This window comes from Fistularia commersonii, chromosome 3 (assembly GCF_037954325.1).
Source record: "Fistularia commersonii isolate RoL2024-O1a breed Wild chromosome 3, RoL_Fcom_v1.0, whole genome shotgun sequence".
Taxonomy (NCBI): domain Eukaryota; kingdom Metazoa; phylum Chordata; class Actinopteri; order Syngnathiformes; family Fistulariidae; genus Fistularia; species Fistularia commersonii.
Genome location: NC_141286.1, coordinates 26,967,703 through 26,991,537, shown reverse-complemented (window position 1 = coordinate 26,991,537; position 23,835 = coordinate 26,967,703). Strand labels below are relative to the sequence as shown.

The window sequence follows — 23,835 nt, the reverse complement described above, 5'->3', positions numbered from 1 at the left end:
GAAGAATACTTGGTTCTCACCGGCTCGGGCAGAACCGGGAGCTGTTCTCCTCTGCACGTTCTCCGGACGACCACACGCGCACGGACATTCCTGGCTGAGAACATCCCGCGGGAGGTACGAGATGCCTCCTGGGGAGAAGCTCTCGGACAGGAGACGCAACAACCTGCAGACCCTCTGAGGTCAAGAGGCTCAGGTGACCAACAGCGACCCACCAGAAGGTAGAACCAAGAGCGTCGGAGCCACATCCGACCCTGAGGTGAGAGGACGGACATCCAAAGAAACACTCGCCGAGTTGAGCCGAGAAGGACGAGATGGACCCGGAAGCCCGAGACCTCCGTGGACCCTGATTGGCCAGCCGATCTATGATCACCCCGTTCCATCTCAGATGATCCTCACACAAAAACCTCCTGCTTCATGTCTTCATCTAGAACTACTGGATTCCAGCGGTGCTTGTGACGTCCCTTCCCTCAGAGGACATCGGAGGACATCCTACCGCAGGAGACACTTGGACATCATGGTGTCCTTCAAGAGGCGCTTTGAGCCGTAAGACCTCCTGCAGCAGGATGAGGCTCTTCAACGGGGGGGCCTTGACGCCTCCGGTCATCCTGGAGAAGGAGCTTCTCGGAACATCAGGAGAACACAGCCTGTAATTTTAGACAGTCAAATGTTACTGGCACCGTTTCATTTCCATGGTAACCAGAGGTCTATTTAGAGAGCACCGCCGAGACGGAGAAGAACGTTGTCCTCACTGAAGGAATGACTATTAGTCAAAGTCGAGCAGTCCGAAGTTAGAAGGCCTGGTCAGAGAAGGACGGAGAGCTCCGCCTCGGACCCGTCGCGGCCGGGTGGAGCTGCCGGCTTCTTCAGCTCCTCACTTTGGAGAAGTTGTCCTCTCGGTTGAGACCACGTGGATCCACTCCCGCGGCCTCGGCCTGGATCTGAACCCCGAGGCGGAAGGAACGTTCCAACGGTCCAGACAGAGCAGAAGAACCAGGAGGTCACATTGTTTCACAAAACAACCGGGCAGATGTTTTTACACGAGCACCTCTGAGCTCCTGGAGGAGGAGCGGAACTGTGTCTCCAGGAGACCAGGAGGGGCAACCATCAGCCCAGGAGGAGCAGGTCCACAGACCCTGCTGGTCCATCTGATCAGACACCTTCTCAACCCGGGTCCTGATCTTCACCGCCACTGCTTTGGTTCACTCTGAAGCCACAGTAGATGTTCTTGTGTGTGTGTGTGTGTGTGTGTGTGTGTGTGTGTGTGTGTGTGTGTGTGTATGTGTGTGTGTGTGTATGTGTGTGTGTGTGTGTGTGTGTGTGTGGGCTAATGGGACGTCAACCATTCACATCCACAGACCACCTGTCTCCAGGAGAACCTGAAAAGAACCCAGACAGGAGAAGGCAATCCTGAGGCCTTCTCTGAAACACTGCAGAAGATGATCAGCCAATCATCAGTCCACTTCCTGTTCACGGAGACTCTGGTCTGAGGGCTTCTTTAATTCTGACAGAACCTGCAGGTTCCTGATGGTTCTCCAGCAGAACCACAACTGTACCCACAAACACAAGAGAAGACCACGGTGGAGACACATTACAGGGTCAAGGAGATCGGAGTCCATCCCAGCAGATGATCAGGACAGAAGACCTGACGCTGGTTTACGTCCAGTTCTGTTCTAGCAACCTTCAGCTCCTGAACGTCATTTTGATGGAAGCCAAAGACCATCATGACCATAATGTGTTTATCAGTCTACTACCTGACACACACACACACACACACACACACACACACACACACACACACACACACACACACACACACACACACACACACACACACACACACACACACACACACACACACACACACGACTCAGGTCAGATGCAGCCACCGGGTGAACGAAGGAGTTCCAATCGGAGTTCCTGGCTTCTCCATCAGCGTCTGACGGCGACCCTGAGTTTGGCCGATCGTCCACGAGGGTTGTCCTCCACGTCCTCCTTCTCCGGAGTGATGACCTTCCTGCTGAGCGGGAGCCAATGAACACCTCCTCCACCTCTGGTTCCTTCCCTCCGTCCGTCCTCCACCTTCTCCGTCCCTGCCCTCTTCTTCTTGGGGCCGAAGTGATCCAGCTCCAACTTGGACAAATCGTCTCCTCTGAGGAACCTCTTGACCAGCCGGTCCTCCAGGGAATGGAAGGTGAGGACGCAGAGACGTCCTCCGGGTCTCAGGAGGTTCCGGGCGGCTCGGAGACCCGAGTGGAGCTCGTTGAGCTCGTCGTTGACGAAAACGCGCAGAGCCTGGAAGGTCTTGGTGGCCACGTGAGCGGGTCGGTGGAGGCGGTCCCTCCGAGCGTGGACGGCGGCGGCCGGGAACGACGCTGGAGAAGAACAGATGAACGGGAGGTGAGATGACGACGGCAAGGAGTTCAGGACGAGCGAAGTGCCGCTCGGGGCGCCGAGGCCAGAGCCGGGTTTGAAGGCCCGGCTCCTGGTGAAGAACCTTCACCGGGAACAGATGGTTTAGATGATTCGCCTGTCGGAGCAGCCTGAGCAGGTGAAGCGTGGATGATTCAGAGCCGGCGTGGAGAAAACAGCCACAAACACGTGCGCGCGCACGCACGCAGGCACGTGCACACACTCGCCGACAGGCCGACGGCCGCGGAGGCCCGTGCGCACCAAAGGTCTCTGCGGGCCCCCCCCCCCCCCCGGACCTGAAGCTGCGTCCTACCTGCCACCACGCCGGCCAGCTCCTGCGTGCTGCCGATGGGTCGGACGCGCCGCGCCGCCACGATGGCCGCCGCCACCTTCCTGGCGTGAGGTTCTTCTCCGTAGGCGCGGAGGATGGAGGTCAGAGCCGGCAGGTCCAGGGTGTTGACCACGTCAGCGGCAGAGGCCATGTCGGGGTACCTGAGGGCCAGAAGAACGGACGTGAGGGAACATCTGGCTCGGGGCTCCGGCGGACGGCCGGGTGCTTCGGAGGCCTTCAGCCAACGGGCGGCAGAACGAGGAGACCTCGTTCATCTGTCCGACGAACGGCGTCGGCCGGAGGACCGGAGACATGAACCTTCTGGATCAAACCATAGCGGGAAAACATCTTCCTTCTCCGGATGTTTGAGGAGCTGCGACTCCTCAAGAGCTTTGCGGTTTCTTCTGTACGTGGGTCCATGGAAGATCTGGTTTGGACAGACGACCCCCGTCTTGTATGTAGTTACATCAAAGCATCTCCAGATGGTTCCACGGTCATCTCTTCAGCCCACGTGCAAGGAGCTTCGGGGCTCCTGCTTCTCGCCTCCATCGCCGAGAGCTCCCTGGTGGAGTCGCCCGGCATCGTCCCGTCAGGCCAGCGGGTCTGGAGGATGGCAGGAGAAGCAGGTGGTCCCAGCCTGGAACACCCTTCTTCTGATCATCTCAGATGGGACTCCAGGGCTGGTGACCTCATGGAAGGGGACCTCCTGACCCACTCAGTTGCTGTTCCTTCTTCTGATGCCTGTCGCGGTCCTCTTCTCTGACGCTAAATATACCATTCTGGTTTCCATCTCCTGATTGGCTTGAAACGTTTGTGTGTTTGTGTGTGTGTGTGTGTGTGTGTGTGTGTGTGTGTGTGTGTGTGTGTGTGTGTGTCTCACCTCCCTCCATCCATCCTCATGTCCAAGGGCCCGTCCCTGCTGAGCGAGAAGCCTCTCTCAGGCTGGTCCAGCTGCATGGAGGAGCAGCCGGCGTCCAACAGGACGGCGTCCACGGCACCCGGTTCCAACTTCATGTCCGACAGAAGGACCTCCAGCTCGCTGAAGCGTCCCAGGATGGGTCTGAGGCGACCTCTGGAACCAGAGGAGAACACAGAAGGAACCTAGCATTCCCAGAAGATCTTCACACCATCCGGACGGACACCAAAGGTTCTGGCAGATGACAGCCTCGGGCGATCTGTCCATCAACCGATACCATCTAAACATCTCAGCATCTCAGCGAGACCAGCTTCTCTGCCATCTTCTACAGAACAGCAACAATCCTTCCGGTCCTGAAGGTCTGCTTCACCTTCAGGAACCCCTGCCTTCTTCTCACCATCTTACTTTGCTGTGTGTGTGTGTGTGTGTGTGTGTGTGTGTGTGTGTGTGTGTGTGTGTGTGGATGGCTGGATGTTCCTGTGGCCATGCTAACAGCCAGAGTTCAGGATCGCCTCCAGAACCAGATCCAGTGACGGCACGGAGGTGGAACGTCACTGTCTTCAGAAGCAGATCATTGGAGGAGGAGATGTTCCGTGTGTGAACCTCCTGGATCTCGTGGGCCTCCTGGGCTCAGGTCGATGGCGCCCGCTGAGGAGAAGGCTGGATGTCTGTCAGGTGTGGAGAAGCGTTGTGGAGCAGAAAGGTGGAGGAGACCCAGATGTCAGCAGGAACCAGGCTCTGCAGCAGAAGAACTGCTTGACCAGGAGGTGCAGGTCATTGGTGAGGAGGTACCAGCAGAGTCAGCATGGCCTCCAGGGCAGCTTCTCCTCCGGCCCGTTCGGCCTCCTTCGCTCCTCCGACAAAGGCGGCGGACGGCAGGGAAGAGCTGAAGCGGGTCTTCAGGACCTGGGGAGGGTTCGGTCTGGACCATCGGCCTCTGTGGAGATGAGGATCTGCCCCGGCGTTCCTCATCCGGCCACTACCAGGGCTCGTGAGCAGCTCCTTCACACCATCTGCCCGGCGCCGGGAGGGAGGAGGCCGAACGGGCCGGAGCGGTCTGGTCGCTGCAGACGGAGGAGACCTTCTCAGGCAGCCAGGGGTTTCTCAAAGCGGACGACGATGTTGGTGGTCACGGCCGAGAGGAACACGTTCATCGCAGAATATCTTCTGATTCCTCTCTGGAGGATCCACACCTCACCGCTGTGGGCGGGTTCATGATCTCCAGGCCTCCGCTCTTCTCTTTGGCTCGAGACCTCCAGAAGTAGGTTCGGCCGTTGAGGGATTGATAGTGGGAGTGGACGGTGGAGGCCAAACATCTCCGTGGAGAACATGAACATGAGGAGCTGCAGGAGAACGTCGGGCTCATCAGGACAATCTCACTGAGACCAACGGCCTCTGCTTATGTAGAGCTTTCATTGCCTGGTTCAGAGAGCTTCACACACACACACACACAAACACACACACACACACACACACATGCTGCCATGCTAGTGGAACGCTGAGGATCACTGGGGCCGACTGTCTCACTGGACGGCCTCAGCTCCACCCATTTCTGATCTAAACCACACACACACACACACACACACACACACACAGGTCCACCTCCCGACCCTGAGATCCTGAAGGTCTCGTTCCTCGGCCCCCCCATGGAGGTGGAGGAGACCCTCCTCGGAGCTCAGGGGCCGAGGAGTCAGAAATATGCAAAAGAGTTGCATAAGGTGTGTAAATTATTGAGTTCTTTATGTGTCTGCGCTGCGAGCCCAGACATAAACGCCTTACGTAAGGTGGTGGATTATTGAAGAGCACACGTTCCAGGGTGTGCGCTGAGCGCCGAGCGTGGCCTCCTAATTGCCGAGGAGATCGGAGCTGTTTATAGCCCCGACCCGGACGTCAGGCGCGGGTCTTCATTCCTGACCCGGAGGATCGGGCGACCACCGGCGACCGTCCTTCACCTTCTCCCCTCCTGGAGCGTCGCTGTCCCACGGCCGTCCTGGACCTTCACTACCTTCACCGCGTCACTGAAGCTCAACGCAAGACCCCATTGATTCATTCCAGTCGGAGAGCGGGATGGAAACACCTGCAGCGGGTGGAGGGAGCAGACGAGATGGAGGACACCTAGAGGTGGACACACATGTTGGTCCACCTGTAGGTGACCTTCCAACTGGCCGATTCTCCTCCCGGTTCACTGGCAGAACCAGATCTACAGTCTCCGGCGGACCGGCGGACCCGGGCCTCTCGCGGTGCTTGTGTTTGCCAGCGACGAAAGGACCTCAAAGCAGAGTTCCCAGATCCTCTGACACCTCCGAGCTCAGCCCAGGACCACCGCCCTTCCTTCGGATCTTCTCGGCGACAGTAGTGATCCCTGTAAACACCTCGCGCTGTCCGGAGGGGGTTCCACCTCCTCGACGAGGAACCGGCCTGACGGAGCGGCGGGACGCAGACCGCGCCGTCCAGCGGCATGTTGGAGCTGCCTGGAGAAGCTCCGCGGCCAAGTTCTCACAGGGGTGGAGCTGCATCACAACCTCAGAGCCGCCTCGGGCCTGGAGAGCGAGGTGATCATAGCAACGGCGAGAAGGATGGAGACCCAGCCGCACGGGGGCCGCAGTCTCCTGCAGATGCTGGAGATGTTGGAGGTGCTGGAGATGTTGGAGATGTTGGAGATGCCGGAGATGCCGGAGATGCAGGAGATGTCCTCCCCCTCTCCGTCCGGGGTCTCTCGCCCGGCCGCGCTGCATCATTGGTTAATTGTGAGATTTCTCGGTCTTCTCCTGGCTTGCATCAGGAGTGGGCGTGGAGGACTTTGCAGCCGCCCGTCCTCACAGGCACATTTCTCTGGCAGCTCCCCAGAGAGAGGTTTCCCCACAATCTACGTAGAAGGATTCCTTCCCACGCCGTGGACTTAGGAACATCTCATTTCATCCTCCCTCGCCTTGCACACCAGCAAGCAAGCAAACACGCACACACACACACACACACACACACACACACACACACACACACACACACACACACACAAAGCGTCCTCGTTGCTCCCTCGTCTCACGCCGTCACTGCCTTTCTTCTTCTTCACTTCTTAACTTCTCTGGCTCTTCTCCATCACCCCCCCTGGTTTCTTGCAGATCCTCTGTGGGAGGCAGCTTCTCCTCCCTGGCGCTGCAGCTGTGGAACCCGCATTCTGACAAATGGCTGTCCGGGCCCACCGGCGCCGCGTGGGGGCAGGGAGGCTTTACGTTAAGACCCTCTGATTGGACCAGAAGGTCCGGGCTCCACAACGATGCGGCCGCCTCGCACCTCCGGGGCCTTCAGGGAGAAGAACCAAGAACCCGAACCGACGGCGAGGAATGTCCGAAGAACATTTATGCAGGCGGTGTGTGGTTCACGGACATCGGTCCAGGCGTGTGTGTGTCTATGCGTGATGACCGTTCCTCAGTGTGTGTTTATGAGTGTTTTTGCCGAAAGGTGTTTGTCCAGGTGAGGAAGGAGATCTTCTCACCGGTGTTCCTCGGCCATCTGCTGGGCCAGAGCGAAGGCGGCAGGATCCCTGTCCAAGGCCAGGACCGTCACCTCTGGACCCGCGTCCAGAACTGCTCGGGTGTGACCACCGCCCCCGAAGGTCATGTCCAGGATCACCTAGGAGACAAAGAGAGGGAAACATCACGCGGTGCCGAGGAGGACGCCGTCATCACGGTCTTTGTGACCGACGTCTTCGAAATCATGCGGATTCTTAATCGGCTGCCGCGTCGCCGTGTTTGAAGTTCCTGAGCGTCACGTGAGGAAAGTTCTGCATCGACCATCTTCTCGACTCTAAGGAGGGGTGGCTTGGACGACGACGCGCACCACCTGCCCTTTGGAGGCCACCGGGAGACCTGATCTCCTCACTGAACTGGAAGGCATCACTTGGCATCCTTCTGTCAGGCTGGTAGAAGTTCTCCATCAGGGTGACCCAACCGGTGGAAGCCGTCAGTAACTTCAGCTTCCACCTTCAGGGGGTTCGTTTCACCTCACCGGAGCGTTCGACTGAAAAGCGGAGAGGCTCCGATGATGACTTGTGGACCTTCGGTAAACCGCCGCCTCCTCCGCCGGCAGCGCGTCACGGAGCTTCCACGTACTGAGCTATCTCCGATCGATACTTCCATCGATACTTGAAGCTTCACTAATCAATGTGACGCCGGAGTCCAATCGCTGCTGCCGCCTCACAACGGCTGAGAGCAGAGCTGCTTCCAGGAAGTCCACTCCAACATCTCCGGCCCAACCGTCCCCCAGCAGACGGAGGTCATGGAAACCACGCGGGAAGGCCTTTCAAGACCACCTTTTGGTGTGAGGACCTTCCACTGAGGTTCTTCACTGAAAGCCTGGTGGTGGTGGAGGAGCTGGAGGTGGAGTTGTGGTTCTCTCAGCTCGCCGGCTCCCCCGCTGGCCTGGAGGCGGACCTTCGGGTGACCTTCGGGTCGTCAGACGGCCGGAGGCCACGGCAGGTGGAGCTGCAGACCCCGCAGGCCGGGACCAGCCCTCCATCAAACCCCGTTTCTGAGTCCCGGAGTTTCTGAAAAAGGTCAGAGCAGCAGGGCCGCTGCCATCTTTGCTGAAAACATCCGTCTTCACCGAGCACGACGACCCGACTAACCACGCTTCCACCCCGACCCTCCTGCCCAAACACAAAGCACTGCATTGAATGAGTGCACGCACATGTTCTGCCTGGCGACTTGGCTGAGTGCTCACTTCTGACTCTTTGGTGACTGAACTGCACTTCTTGTAAGTCTCTTTGGAGGATCAGCGGAGGTTCGAGACGGACACGTTTCCAATGTTCTCCACGTCAGCGCGTGCACCCGGTCCTGCCGTCGAGCCGCGGACCTCCAGGAGAAGCCCGGCCGGAGCCCGGAGGGCTCTGACTTGCCTGCCTTGCGCTGAGTTGCCGTGGCGTTAGAAGACGAGCTGTTCATGTAGACGTCTTCTTCGGGCGACGCTCCGGACCTGCTGAGGTTTCACGTTTCCCCGCTTTCTTCAGACTCCAGATGTCAATGTTTCGACTGTGTTGGTCAGAGACCGCGTGCAGACGTGCACCAGGCGGTCCGTCTCTGGCGGACCTTCTCCGTGGAAGAAGAACCGGTCCCGGACGCCTGGATCCGGGACGCCGGCCGGGGCTGCGGCCCTTCGACCTGCTCTACAAGGACGGCTCTGGCGGGGAACACGTGTAAAACTGCACAGAAGGAAATGCCAGCTCTTCCCCACAAAAACATTAAACATTTGGATCGATAGTGACGTCGAAGGTGGGTTGTGTGCGTGCATGTGTGAGGAAAGAAGTGATCAATGGCGGTTCCCTCTCCTTTCCAGCGCACAGCAGCAGATGGGGAGGGGGTGTGGGCTAGTGGGATGAGTCACTCGCATAATGAACTCGCCTGTTGTGCTATTCGATACAAAAAAAGGAAAAGGAAAACACAAACGGCAACGTAGGCTGACTTTCGTCCAAAGCGCGGACGTGAGGGTCCTCGGCCGCAGAGGGACCCGTCACGGCGGGCGGACCGAGGCCCGGAGGAAGACCTGCTCGCGGGAACAAAGGGAACGCCCGGTTTCTGCACCGGACCGGGTGCTGACGGCAGAACACCAGGCTGGGGGGACCAGGGCCGGGGTACGACACGGGCCGGGGTACGACACATATGGAGGTACAACACGGGTGGAGGTACGACACGGGTGTTAGATGTGCACATGCGTGTTGGAGTGGTTGCTCCTCAGAGAGCAGACATGATCCTTCATCCAGCTCAAGTTTGACAGAGCTGATTTACACACACACACACACACACACACACACACACACACACACACCACTAAATGCCGGTGTTTACGAAGAGAATGTGGAAATTGTTTGGAATCACTCCTTCATCCTGAGCGAGCTGCTCTGTCAACAAACAGAGGATCCTGCTGCTTCTGGCACCTGAGAAGATCTGCTGATAATGGCTTTGGCATTTCACTGATGATTGACATCAAACTTGGGAGTGAGTCATTCACATTGATATTTCATAGGGAGGGGTGTTGGAGACACTCTCTCGCTCACACACACACACACACACACACACACACACACTGCTGGTCTCGTCCTTAAATACCAGGATGGTGTCAAACATAAAAACAAAGCAGGAGCGTCCGTCTCCTCCTGCAGCCTGTAATATCTGCCTTCGTCAGCAGAGGGAACAGGAGAGTCAGTCTGGTCCTCGTGGTGCAGTCAAACAGTCAAACAGTCCAACAGTCCCACGGTCCTACGGTTCCACGGTTCCACGGTTCCACAGTCCCACAGTCCCACAGTCCCACAGAAGGCCTACAAGGTGCTTCGCTGTCAAACAAGCTGTTTCTGCCCGAATCCAAAGCCAGAAGTGACACACCCATGACTCGCACACACTCCGCAAAGGGGAAGGATGCATTTTGCCAGGAAGAAGGGGGCGGCGGGCTCCCTCCAGGGGTGACGCCGTCGGGAAAGGGGGCAGCGGGAACCTGAGAGAAGACGGACTACTCACCTAAATCCCACTTGTGACTCCCCGGCCCAGGTCAGTTACAGCGGGGGATCTAAGATGTCATTGAGGGGAGTTTTTACAGGTCGGGTTACAGCGACACACAGACCATTAGGGAGACGGATACACAGGTACCGGATCGCTTTCCTCCTCGCGTCCGTTGCCATGGCGAGAGCGCAGCCGGCGGGTTTGCATTTCTCTCTCTGTCATACAAAGTTCACGGCGAGATTCAAGTGCGAGGATACGCGTTGGGTCTGCAGCAGGAGGACGAGGCCGCCACGCATTACAATGCTGCTTCTCTTCAAAGAGCATCGCCACATCCCCCTTCAACACACACACACACACACACACACACACACACACACACACACACACACGCACGCACGCACGCACACACACGCACACACACACACGCAGATCCTTTAAGTTCATGTCCTGGTGTTTATGCACCGCCTGCCATCACATGTTGATGTTTACTTAACTCTGAGACGAAGTGAAGAGCATCTCGTCCCGTCTCTACTTTTTCGGAACGAGAGAAATGGGTGTTTATACTGGCGGTGCAGGTGGGGGGGGTTTAGGATGGGGGGGGGGGGGGGGGCACAAAGCAGATGGCCAGTGAGAGCAGACAAACTCAAAAGGCATGAAAGCTTCCTGCAATTAGTCTGTCAGGCCGGTGTTGACAGTGTCCGGCGGTGTGTGAGCGGCGTGCAGGCCTCGGCCGCCCCGTCGCCCCGTCGCCCCGGCCTCCGGGTCGGCGGGGAGAAACTTTTGACAAAACCTTTGCCGGAGGGCTCCCTCCCAGTGCCCCGCCGCTCTGCTAAGCTCCCCTTTGTGGGTGGAATGCAGCCGAGTCGCCGCAAATACTTTAATTCCTCCACCTTTCAGAGATGTTTGCCGTCTGCGGCGGCGTCCCGAGAGGTATTCCGACCGGTTAGGACACGACACGGACCCGCGCTCGCCGGGACCGCCCTCGTCAGAGCGAGAGGTTCTGCCCGAAAGGGAGGCCGGGCTCGGCTCCTCCCGCGCAGAAGAACCTTTCTCGTCATGTGGGAACAGCGCCGCCGGAACGGGCCGAGGAGAAACAGGGGTACGGAACCCCGGGAGACGGGTTCTGGCGAGAGGTTCTTCTGGATCCTCCACGTGATGAGCGGAAGCACATTTACGTGACTGCACGAAGGATCTCGGGAAGCCTTGTCGAGGGTCGGGTGCAGCGCCGCGCCGGTCCAGGTTGCCGGCTCTGTTCCGGAGCCGCTCTCAGGACTCGGTGCCGTCGGAGCGTTGGGCCTCCGGACGACGGGCCGGACTCCCCGGCCCACCGGCCGCTCCTGTGCCCGCGGAGGGGACGGCGGAGCTGGCGAGTCCGGGCGGCGCCGATCTCCACCTCCGAGCTGGAGGAAGGGTTTGATCCGGCTCAGCCTCCTTCAGATCCATTTCAAACCCCGTTGAGCTCCTGGAGAAGAAGCCTCGGGCGGCTGCAGATGGAGAGTGGACATCACGGGTCCACAGGAGCTCCGGCGTCTCTCCGTCCAAACACAAAGCGGGTCGACCTCGGCGCCGGCCGGAGGGACCTGCATCTACCGAACTCCTCTGTCTAAAGAGCCAGAACCTCGATGCGGCAGGAGATCTCTCGTCCTTCCTGAGGTTCACACCTGTCCCCTTTCCAGAATCGTGGTCCGAGTCGGGCCTTCCGTGGTTTTAGATCTGACAGAAGACCTCGGCTCAGAGTCCGAGGTCACCGCAGAGCAACCGGGTTCCGTCCGAGAACCCCGATGATCTGCTTCCTGCCGAGACGCCCTCAGATCGAGAGCGGCCCGCCGAGGTGCCGGTCTGGTGTCTCCACAGGAGGCCGAAGGCGGCACCCGTCGGCCCGGCGTCTCCCTGAGGTGACTCGGCAGACCGGAGGGGAGGTCAGAGCCTCGTCTGCAGACAAACCAGCAAACGCAGGGCCGGGTGCTGGACGGGCTGCCGTCTGGGGTCGAAGCACCAACAGGGGGACCTCGGGCTCGGGACCTCGGGCTCGGGACCTCGGGCTCGGGAGCTCCGACGCGGCCCCTCCACCGGGACACGTTGTGCGTCTCGGACCCGGGTTCCGTCCCGGAGAACCTCGTCCACCGAACAGACGCCCCGCAGGTCAAATCAGCGACGGGCCTCTTCCTTCTGGATACAACCCAGTTTGGATTGGTGGCGTGGAGGAGGAGGACACACCGGAGAACTATCCAAAGTATTTGAAGAAGCCGTCCCGTCTGCGCCCCCCTCTCCATATATAGAGAGTTTCAGGCAGATTTTATGGCTGTTATGAAATCCCGGTGGGCCGAGGCCCGGCCCCTGCCGGCGCCACCTCCGCTGATCCTCCAGGGGCTTCCGGGTTCCCGCTGGACTGGAGAAACGCGTCCACGGGTCCTCCCCCTTCATCTGGACTTGTGGTCAGAGGAAAAGTACACGGCAGTACTCGGGAGTGACGAGTACTCAGAAGTACTTCTGAGGACCGAGTACGGTTGAACATAGCGGTTACTGCTTTGGATTCCTAGCGTTTGCACTCCGAGTGCCAGGAATGTATTCCACTGCCGGTGAGTCGGAGGTGGCGGCTGCAGAGCAGCACAGCGGCTGACAAGCTGCTTCTCGCCCAGAAGACGCCTGCTTTACGTGGTCCTCCTGAGCGGGACGGGGCCAGAGGTCTGCCAGACGCCGTCCACCATCTTTGTACAGGAGTCACGGAGCTCCTGGAGGAGACGGTTGGCCGACGGCGCCGAGCCAAGCTAACGCAGCCTAGCGCACAAATGTACAACGGGTGACTGGTTCCTAACCGTCCTCCTCCTTCTTCTTCTTCTTCTTCTTCCTCCTCCTCCTCCTGGCCGGAGGAGCCTTCGGAGCTCAGGACATGTTCAGGCTCGAATGACTGATGAATTCGAGGGCGATGCAAATAAACGGCAACACAATAAAATGTATTCGGCGTCTCCCTTCCATTATTTACATTTTTAATAAGGTTCCTCCCTCCGACATCTGGCCTCGCCACCACAGCAGTCCAGCCAGAACCCGGCTCTCCTCCCGTCTCCTCACAGACATCTGACACCCTCTTTTAGACTCAATGTGATTTGTGACATTTGCCTGATATTCTCCAATAAAACGCGTTCCGCCCAGAAGAAACCGGAGAAGCCGTTCTCCTTTACATGAAGCTGGAAGCCCACGCCGAGCGGCCGCCCACGCCGAGGACTTTCCTGAGGCGGGTTCTTCCACCGCCCAGGAGCCCGGGAGATCCCGGGAGAACGGGGACAGCGGACGCTAGTATCTTCTGTGAGATGATGAGCCAATAACTCAATATTTCCTGGAGGTGGGCACCGACGGGCTTCTGTTTCAGAGGCCGCTCGCCGTCTGCAGAAGTCCCGCGCATTCATCTTCCGCCGGGGGGGTCGGGGCTGAACGCCCGGGAGCTCAGGAGGCGGCCGGGGTATCGGGTGCGCATTAAGAGCGGCGCCCTCCTCGCCGAAGCCATTTCATGACCGGACTCCTCGCGCATTCAGGACGGGAAGCGCTCATCTGACATGTTCTGAAAGCGAGCGGCGGGAAGTCGGCGTCTGGGAGGAAGGGCTCTGATTGGGAGCTAATGAGCTACAGCTGGGAGGAACTCATTGGACACCGAAGGAAATGGAAAGGGGAGGGACCTCGACTGTGTGTGCATGAGTCATCACTCGCCCACCCTCCCGCCTCCGCCTCCACCTCCTCCACCTCCACCACCTCCGCCTCCGCCTCCACCTCCTCCTCCACCTCCTCCTCCACCTCCACCCCAGCCACCAAACTGTCTTTTTTTCTCCGTCTTGCAGGTTCGAGATTGACCGAGCTACGTTTGCCTGCCGAGAGCTGAAGGGGCTGCAGAAATCTAAGCAGCTTTTAACAAGCAATCATTGGTGCTAACATCAGGAGCAACACGTGCAGCGACACACACACACACACACACACACACACACACACACACACACACACACACACACACACACACACACACACACACACGGTCGCTGTGCTTTAGAGCCGTCTTCGGAAGTCAAATATCTGAGAGCAGCAAACGCCCCCGTCTGAGCGCAACTTTATTTCGGGAGGAAAAAAATGCCGGCGCCGTTCGCCGGGAGGGGCAGGAGTGAGTGTGTGTGTGATGAGTTCAGGGACACGAGGTGGGTCTTCAATTATTAAACAATTCTTAGAATCCATATTATAACTGTGCGCGCACAGTAAAGCTGGAAATAACGCGCGGCCGAATCGGGTTTATGAAACCATTTCATTTCATCGTCTCGTTTCATTTCCTGCTGAGAAGTTTCTCCTGGTTCACCTCAGCTCGCCCGCATCTCAGGCGTTCAGAGACAGGAGCGGCGGGCCGAGCGGACGCCAAGAACATCGTGCGCCGCCGCCGCCGCCGCCGCGGCTTCTTTGGACGAATGTTCGCAGGCGAGCGCGAGGAGCGGCGGCTCGGTCACAGAGGACGGCGAAACACCCGTCGACTGGCGGGTCTGCGGACACGCGGAACCGGACGGCGGGAGGGAGGACGGAGGCGTCGCCGAGCCGGTACGGAAACACACGGAGGAGGTGCTGACGTCCAGTTCACACTCCGTCGGACACACGCCGTCCTCGGCGGCGGCGGTCGGCTTGTGCTCGTGCGAGCGTCGGAGCCATGACGCCGTCTGAAGCTTCCAGGAGACCCGGGAGCCACGGACGATTTGAGTCGCGGCTGACGGTTTGCCGACGCCGCGTCCGGCCGGCTCCTCCGAGGCGGACGCGTAGGAAGCGCCGACAGAACTTCGGCCGCGCGCCGCAGTCCGACACGTGTTCCTTCGGCGCCTCGTCGGGGCCGGATCGCCATGACGACCAGCGACACGTACGGAAGATATCAAATCGCGGGTTATTTTCAACCGAAAGGTCGGCGTTATAAATGCCGAACGGGCGAAGACATTCTCCGCGACGTTCCGGCAGGAAGGTGTCTGCCGTGGAGGCCTCGTCCGACGGGACGCCGGTCACGCCGGGGTCACAGGCTCCGCCCCCTTTCGGAGTGAAGAGGAGCGACGTTAAGGGAAATCTTTTAAAGTCGCCGGCGCGTCCGGTGTCGTGCAGCTGCCCTACTAAGGCGGCCCGGGACCACCGAGGACTTCCCGGGGACGGAGAGCCACTGACTGGAAGAGAAATGCCACGAGGCTGGTGCTTTGTTTTAACCGGAAAGCAGAAATAAGGTCAAAGACGAAGCGGCGGATCTATTCACAATGATTACGTGCTTCATTGGTGCCGCTCTGAAGGACTTCTCTAAAGTGTGACACCGCCGTCCGTCGATATGGAGCGGGCGGGAAACAATGGCCGCCATAGAGAGGGAGCCACGGAAACCAGGCCTGGGATCATCTAACTATATTCACAAAATGTAAAGAAGCATCAGCAAAGATGGCTTTTCCCTCCTGAAGGAGAATTCCACGGCACTAAAGGAAGACAAAGGGGGAGGGGGGCCAGTCCATTAGGGCAGCGGAGCTAAATGAAGTCTTCACGGGGGAAGTGGTGGTAAGAGCGAGAAGGCATCTGGAGGCATTTAAGGAGACGCTTCCAGTGGCCTGACAATGCGGGGGCAAATGAAAGGCAGAGGAAATGGGGTGAGGGCGTCCGGGGGGGGCCCGGTTTTAAACACAGTGGCCCTGGGCCTTTCTGCCGACGCCACGGTCGGCCCTCGGTGTTCGCCGGCAGTACGAAGGACCGCCGAGAGACGCCGGTCTGCGAGCGCTCTCCGTCCTCTTCATCGCGAGCCGGCGCGACCAACGAGCCGCGTGCAAACGCCAGGACGCCGTGAGACGGTCACGTCCGCAGTTTGATTGACGACCGCCGAGTCCAAAAATAGAGTCGTGAACACAGAGGTCCGATGCGTCGGCCGGTTCGACAACGGCAATCGCAGACGCGAAGCTCTCTCGGGCGAGTGAAGACCAATGCGAGGAACGAGGAGGCGTCCGCCTCTCCTCCAGGTGGCGCCGAGACGGTGAGCCTAGCGTTCGCCGCCGTCACGCCACCGCGGGTGCGTTTTACTCCGAACAGCCATCGGCCAGAGGTGAAGGCGCTCAGGAGGAGGGACTCCCTGGCCGCCACGAGACAGGACCGCCGGGTTTGCTTGATTGCTAAAGTTTCTCGCAGCACGAGGGACGTGAAGCCAGAGCGGCGGCGGCGGCGCCGGCGCCGGCGCCGGCCCGTATCTGTGGGCGCAGGGGGAGGAAACACGGAAACCGCCATTACTGCTTTAGGTCAGCGGTGTCATGTCGTGTCGAGCGGACAAGCTCTTGCCTGCCAAATTAGTCAGGAAACAGAGCAGGCGAGGAGTGGGAGCACTCCTGCCGAGAAGAAGAGTACTTTAACCTGCTGATGCTGGGAATATAGATCATGCTGGTTACACAGAAAAGGTCACGGCCGCCGTCTTTGACCGGCAGCGGCGCAGCCGCGCATGTAGAAACACGCGGTGAGGAAAAGAACGCTTCGGTTTGGAAAAGCAGGATCCTCGGCGTCCGCCTTCGTCGCCGACGGAGGCGCTGCCCCGCGTCCGCCCACGCCAAGATCCCCCGGCGTTCCCTCGGAGAGGACGGCCGCGGAGGCCTCCGGCTCCACGCTGCGCTTGCCGCCCAAAAGGACCACGCAAGCGTTCGGGGAACCGCAGGGTCGCTTTCTAAAGAGCGTCAGGATGACGGGCGAGCGTGGAGGAGGGCGGCGAGCGTGTCGCGGCTGCGTGGCAGCGCGCGGGCGGCCATCTCGCACACGTTCCTCCGGCTCCGGGTGGGTGTTGATCGAGAAAACGATTCTCCGTCTAACATATTTACAGCTCAGACTCCGGCGACTGACAGCCACGTGAGAAGAAAATAAATCTCCCGTTTGAGGGCGAGGCGCATTTGTTGAATTTACGAGGCCGCCGTTATTTGGAATCGGCGTAAAAGAAGTGTTTTGGGAGCCGCTGCCATGACGGCGGAGCGTGCGGCCCGTGTTTGCGGAGCGGGAAGCGGAGAATCGCCCGACGCTCAAACATCTCACGCATGCGTCCGGGCGCTTTCTTACGCGGCAGAGCTCGTGATCGTTCGGCGGGGTTGGGTCACGACTGGAAACAGGTCCCGCGGGAGAAAACAAACGAAAACGCACAGATCTCCAAAGCCGGAGCGTCTGACGGTTTCGGGTTTCGGAGACACGCGACGAATCCAAATGGAGCCGTAACACATTTGGGCACGTTCCGACAGACCGGCGCTCCGCCACAAGCCGGGATCATTAGCCTGAGAAGAAATGAAATCCTCAATTAATCTGAAACGACAGCCCGACCAAACGCAGAGAGAGAAATCAAAAGGCCAGTGTTTTGTTACATAAATATTCCGTGCATATTGACAAGACGGATCAGCCAAACGATGCCGTCGGACCTCACACAAGCACCAATTGAAAAGTGTGTTGCAGGAATGAGTCATCTCAATCCAGCTATCCACGGGGCATGTATCTGATTAGCATACCCACACACACACACACACACAAGCACATGCACACGCACACGCACACGCACACGCACACACACACACACACACGCGCACACACACGCGCACACACACACACACACACACACACACACCAGGAACTAATGTAAATATTGCAATAAAACCTACTGTAATAGTATCGCTCCACGAGTGGCTATGGATTCAGTTATTTTCTTTGCGCGCAGCGAATAATGAAAGCATGTGAGTGTAAATCAGACCGTTACAGTGATTATTATTAAAACTATATGCAGACAAGACAAGGTAATTGATGCTGCAGCTCCATAATCCCCCCCCATCTCCCCACCAGCTGCCTTGGAACGGTATTAGATTTGAAGGATGTCAGGAATGAGCATGAGCGTTCACCCCCCCGGCCCCCGGTCCCTCCAACACACAGTTGATGTTGTTATGGCAATTTCCAGTAAACATTAATACCGCACAACATTTAGGAAAGCAATTAGTTTTACGGGAGTGTTTGTTCTTTGCCGGGCGCCACGCTGCTTGCAGAGCAGCGTGAGACGCAGCTTTGTGCTGGAACAAAAACTGCAAAGGTGAGCAAACAGAGTCGGATGGAAACCACCTGCTCAGGTGAGCCCGGCCCGGTCCGACCGGTTTGGAAGCACGGAAAACAAGCCGGAGCCCAGGAGCGCAAAGGACCAAGACCGAAACCGGCCCGGAGGACGGCGCTCGGGGATCGCTGCTCAGCCGCCCTGAACACTTTGGCACTCCGTGGGCTGACGCACCCCATTTGGCTAATGAAGTCTCAGACTGTCTTTACACACACACACACACACACACACACACACACACACACACACACACACACACACACACACACACACACACACACACACACACACACACACACACACACACACACACACACACACACCATGAAATGTCCTACTGGTGTAGCGTGCACCTCATGCACCTCACGCAACCAGGCGGGAAGGAAGAAAGACGCTTCTGGCCGCCGATAACCTCCGACTAAACTTGCAACCTTACGAGACGAGGGCCTAATATCTGGCTGTCAATCAGCCCCAGCATCCCTGGCTGGAGTGTTTAATTACACCCATCAATTATTTACCAGCCTGCTCTTCCACTGCTCGGGCCACCCAAAAAAGGAGGGGAAAACACCGGCGGTGGCAAAGTGCATGCGGTGCGAACGGCGAGCCGCTCGCTTCAGATGAAGACGCTTGAAAAGTTGAAGATGTTCACGCCGCGCTGAGGGAGCTCTCCCAGCGGGACGGGCTCGCCGAGGAACCCGCAGCGGCGTTATGAACGGGCACCTCGGACGCCGCCTCGGGTCCCTGGAGAACCTGGGAAGCTCTTCGGCGGCCCGGAGAGCTCGCAGTAACTCCGAGTTCCAAAGTCAACACATTTCAAACGCCCAGGTCTAAAGACCAGGAGATCGGGACGTAAGCGGACGACTCGTCCGATGGCTCGTGTCTGCGGGTCCCAACGAAGATAGACCTTCTCCTCGCCGAGGGTTAACCGTTGCCGGTCGGACTGAGACCGGGGCCCCCTAACCCTGAACCCGGCCGACTGTTCCTCGGTCAGCCGTTCAGGAGACGCGTCACGGGTCCAGATTGATCCTGGACAAGGAAGGCAACTTCCAGAGCCGCGGAGACAAAGAGGAAGTGATGGACGGCACGCTGGGATGGATCTGCTGAGAAACACTTCCCGTGTGTTGTTCAATTTCTTATTCCCCCGTTAGCCATCGTGAGTCAAGTCTGGCTCAATCTTTATTTTTAATTCCTCAGCAGGCAACAAGGTTTCGCCTGCTTTCAGGAAAGTGGGCAGGGAGCTGAGTGTACCTGCATTTACGAGGCAGCGTTATGCATCGCTGATCCTAATTAAATATTACAGCTTATTATTTCCTGCTTAATGTAGGTCTTTGTCAAAGCCAAAAATACTCGGACATGAATTATAGATCATTCATTCCAAATCAATATTAAAATATCTCCAGGCCTATAATTATCGGACAATAAATTACGGCATAAAGCTGCTCTGTCAAGTCGGAGGGCCTTAATGGACGGACGAGGACGGAAATGGACGACACAAACAGGTCGGCCACTTACTGTTATTAGAACGATGGAGGCGGCCGACGTACTCGCCCTCAAAGCGGGAAATTCTGGAAGAGGCCGAGACGTCCCGCCGCCGAGGGCCGAGGCCCGATCGGCGGGAACGACGCCCTCCGCGGCGGCCGGCGACATCAAGGCCATCTCCGCTCAGACGGCGTCGGCCACGTTCGCCCGTTCACACGTTAAAGAGAGAAAACGCTACAAAGAGTTTCCAAAGGCACCGGACCGTCAGAGCCGACGGGCTTGGAGGGAGAAGGCGCCACAAAGAGGGGTCCCCCAAGTCTCTGTCAGGGGGGCTCAACAATCAGACCCGCTTCTAGTTAGCATAACCACCCCGCGCCCCGTCTCCTGGCACCGGGATAATCACGGGTTCTACACGAGGACTTCTCTCCGGCGCTGACGTGCGTCCCAAGTCAAGGGCCTCTGCAGGACCAAGAGGTGCGACGGCTCTTTGCGATGCGGCGAAGATCTAGAGCGGGCTAACAGTGCAAAGCAGCTACCTGCACACTGGTATACTGTCAGACGTAGTGTGTGGGAGGCAGCAGGGTAATGAAAGGCTCCGTTTACACACTTGGCTTTCACGGCACTACTATTCCTCAGACAGCCATGGCTGCCTGGGAGGGCGTCCGCACGCTCCTTCTGCTGACCGGATCAATTAGGCATCGATCACGTTAGCATCGCCGTCCAAATTAGGAATCCCGGGGCCCCGGCGTCCCATAAGGACGGCGGATTTTCCTCGCCGCTCGCGACGTGACGGCGAGGCCGCGGTTTAACCGCAACTGATGCGACCGTACAAATCGCCTCCCGGGACGGAGCCCGTCGGAACGCTTCCTTGCCGCGGCGCCACCGACAGAGCACGTGGCCGTCCGAGCGGAGACACGCCGGCCCGTCACGGCGTCCGGTCACGCCGCCGGCCCGGCCGCGCCGTCACATCCGCCGATGGATGAACGGGCGTTTGGAAACACACTCACGAACTGAGCGAGCGCAGGCTGCAGCACGCACCGTCAAGAAGAAAACAAATTCCATCGACGTGTTTTTAATAGCATCTGACTGGCAAGCTGTCTTGGGACAGTTGGCAAATGGGCGGGCAGCGGAGGAGTTTAGAGGTGCTAAAGTTCAGGCAGGAGCGACGCAGCACCCGGTGTCCTGCCAACAGCGTTACAGTGGCGCAATTCCTGACTAACTTGTTGACCCGTGGCCCCCACCTGCCTGACCGTGCGTTATATAGAGGGGCACGGGCACGGGCGCCCCTCCTAAGCTGCCTGCCACAGCAGAAGGCTTTTGACTCATGCCCATCTGCTGCGGCCGTACATACATTCAATGAAAGCCAGGCTGCCGGCACGCCGTCCGGCTAATATCTGCCTCTTAACAGGTGCCGCTGAGTCGTGTGAAGACGGCGGCGACACCTCACCGCGGTCATCTTCAGACGCCATCCCGATCCCGAACACCATCACGTCCGCCCTGACGCCGGGCCTCGGCCGGCCGCTTCCCCTGCGCTCTCTTACGCCGCCGTCGGCACGTCGAACAGACGGGGGCTTAGATGCTATCACAGAAACAATTTAACCGACATTGTTCAACGTTATTGTCGCAATGTCTGAACGCGCACGCACACACACACACACTTAATCGGCTGTGTGTTGACTGCCAATCCTGAGGATCCACTTTGATCACACATAACTGGAATAAAATAAAATGATACCGCCGCTCTGTTGTTGTTCTCCCAAAGCAGCGCCCTGGTTTGCACCGGTGTGCCTCATTAGAGGAGCTGAAACGAGGAAGGCGCGCAGGAGATGCCTACCTTGCCCGGGTGGATGTCCAGGTAATGAAGTATCTCCTTGACCATCACTGGCACATGCGGGGGCTTCTGAGGGGGGCCGGAGCGAGGGGCTCGCTCCGGGGACGGTTCTGCCGGCTCCTCTGATGGACCCGGACCGGAACGTGCCCCCGCAACGCCGGAGCCGAGACTCCATCTCCAGGGCCTCCGGTGCCTCCACGGAGCCGGCGGCGCCTTCAGGGCCGCAGGGTTGGACCGGAACGTCATGCGGAAAAGCATGATGGTTGAAATGATCCGTCCGGGACCCGAGAGACGGGTAATCTGCCGAAGAGAAGACAGCGTGACCCGTCGGTGACAGAAAGGAGACGAATAGGCGGAGCGGGATGATGGGTCGAGTTCCAAACATTTTATGAGTCAGAGACATTTTAGGTCAAGACCTCTGAGGGGAGGAAGCAGAACTTAAAGGTCCAGAGCGAAGGACGTCTTTTACCCCTCTGATTGTAACTGTGGCCCGCAGGACCAACGGAATCTGAGCCAAGACTTTGACAAACTCTTCAAGGCTGCAGAAATGACGCTCCGCTGACGGACCCTCGTAGACGGTCCGTCTACGAGGAGCGGCCGGTGACCCCGGAGGACGGCGTGCGTTCACGCCCGCCCTTTTCCTGGTGACCCCGCTCTCCTCATCCAGCTCAGTACAAAGGTTAGCTGGGGGAGCCGGGTCGGGTCGGGCCCTGCTTCTTCACGGGGCTTCGACCCTGCTCAGGGAAACGTAAACGTCAGCGGGGCTGCGGCGGTTCCGGCTTTCTCCAGCTCCGACAGGAGCTGAGGGCGCGGACGATTTGGCGCCCGCTTCAAACGGCTCGAATCTGAAGCAAGATTCAGCAAGTTAGGCTATGCAGTGTGTGTGTGTGTATGTTTGTGTGTCTCTGTCCCCCCCCCCAAAAAAAAAAAAAAAAAAACCCTCACTAGCCCAAGCTTACTGTTCAGTATATTTCCTGTGCATCATGTATTTGCAAGTGTATTTGCAGTCCCTATGTCCTCTATTGTAAGTCGCTTTGGATAAAAGCATCTGCCAAATGCAATGTAATGTAATGTAATGTAATGAATCTAAAGAGAAAACTTCATCTGGTCTGAAGCCGAAGACGCGACGTCCCGTTCGGCTACTTCTAGACAGAGAACGGCAAAATAAACAGGAGGGCCGGCCGCGACAGCCGGGCGGGAAATACATGAGTGTTTATTCTGCAGCTACTTTATAGGCAACTTGGCACGTTCCCTGGAAGAAGAGACCATGAAGACGGCGGTTACTGTCGCCACGGGAACGCGGCTTCCAGGGCCTTAAGGACACAAAGCGGGGAACAACAAATTCTGTAGTTCATTTCACAAAAACTTGTGCTGACCCCAGCAGCAGCACGTATAAGCAGGTCTTACACACACACACACACACACACACACACACACACACACAGGAAGCTAGCGCTTTTGGCAGGCTACGAAGTCATTGTGGCCTTCTGCACGAACAATGCTGCCAACAACAGGCACCAAAGACAGTTGCACGGCAAGAAAGGGTCTTTAGGTGTTTCCTGGCAACGACATGTATTGGAAGAAGGAGATGGAGGTTTCTCATAAAACTCATATTTGGTGAGGAGTTGCAGGCTTAACACGAAACAATTGGAGGAGGCAGCAGAGCCGCGGGGGACCTGCTGGTTTCCTCTCCTCAAACTAATCTTAATTTCATCCCATCCATCCGTCCATCCGTCCATCCATCCATCCATCCATCCATCCATCGCTCCCTGGAGCGGTCCGAGGCGCCGGGGTGTCCGGACCGTTTGTCCTCCTTCCCCGTGGGAAGCCAGGCCGCCGCCCCGCTGCCGCCGGGACTTAGCGGGGGAAGGCACACCGTGCTCCGGCTCAGCAGGCCGGGCTGGGCGGCTCCGCCTCTCGGACAACCAGCCGGCTGCGACGCCACGCCACGCAGAGCCACGCCACGCAAAGCCACGCCACGCCGCCCGGACACAGTGTTGTGTGTGTTGTGACCCGCGGGGTCACAGGCTCCCTTCGGCGGCGGTGGCGGAACGCAAAGCCGCCAATAAACCGTTTTCACGCCGCCAGCGATTCCGCAGGTACGGCCGACGTACCCGAGATTCTGCGGTTTAGGAGCGTCTGCTCGGTACCGGCGGGCCGGACCGACGCCCCGCTGGGTTAGCCGTAGCTTACCGTGACGGCCGGCCGCGGAGCTCCACCTCCAGCGGTGACGTAGGCGGCGTGCGTCCGCGCTCCGCCCCGCGGCCAATCCCGGGCGGCGGAGCGCGGCGG

General features: G+C 58.5%; 1 protein-coding gene across 1 annotated transcript; it reads right to left on the bottom strand.

Annotated features, from left to right (window-relative positions):
- Positions 1 to 1,464: 1,464 nt before the first annotated feature.
- Positions 1,465 to 23,794, bottom strand: mettl15 (methyltransferase 15, mitochondrial 12S rRNA N4-cytidine). The gene is made up of 6 exons (XM_086144485.1): positions 23,737 to 23,794; positions 21,547 to 21,843; positions 7,150 to 7,286; positions 3,621 to 3,812; positions 2,723 to 2,901; positions 1,465 to 2,372 (listed from the first exon to the last, which is right to left on the bottom strand). Exons 2-6 carry the CDS (start codon positions 21,799 to 21,801, stop codon positions 1,930 to 1,932), a joined length of 1,206 nt encoding a protein of 401 aa, XP_086000611.1. The 5' UTR covers positions 21,802 to 21,843; positions 23,737 to 23,794; the 3' UTR covers positions 1,465 to 1,929.
- Between the last annotated feature and the right edge of the window lie 41 nt (positions 23,795 to 23,835).

Bases quoted from the DNA above. Each gene is read 5' to 3' on its own strand.
- mettl15 (XM_086144485.1), bottom strand. From the start codon at position 21,801: ATGCTTTTCCGCATGACGTTCCGGTCCAACCCTGCGGCCCTGAAGGCG. The intron at 7,287-21,546 runs GTAGGCATCTCC...TTTGTCTCCTAG, and splicing joins TGGACATCCACCCGGGCAAG to GTGATCCTGGACATGACCTT. The intron at 3,813-7,149 runs GTGAGAAGATCT...CTCTGGTTCCAG, and splicing joins CAGATGGCCGAGGAACACCG to AGGTCGCCTCAGACCCATCC.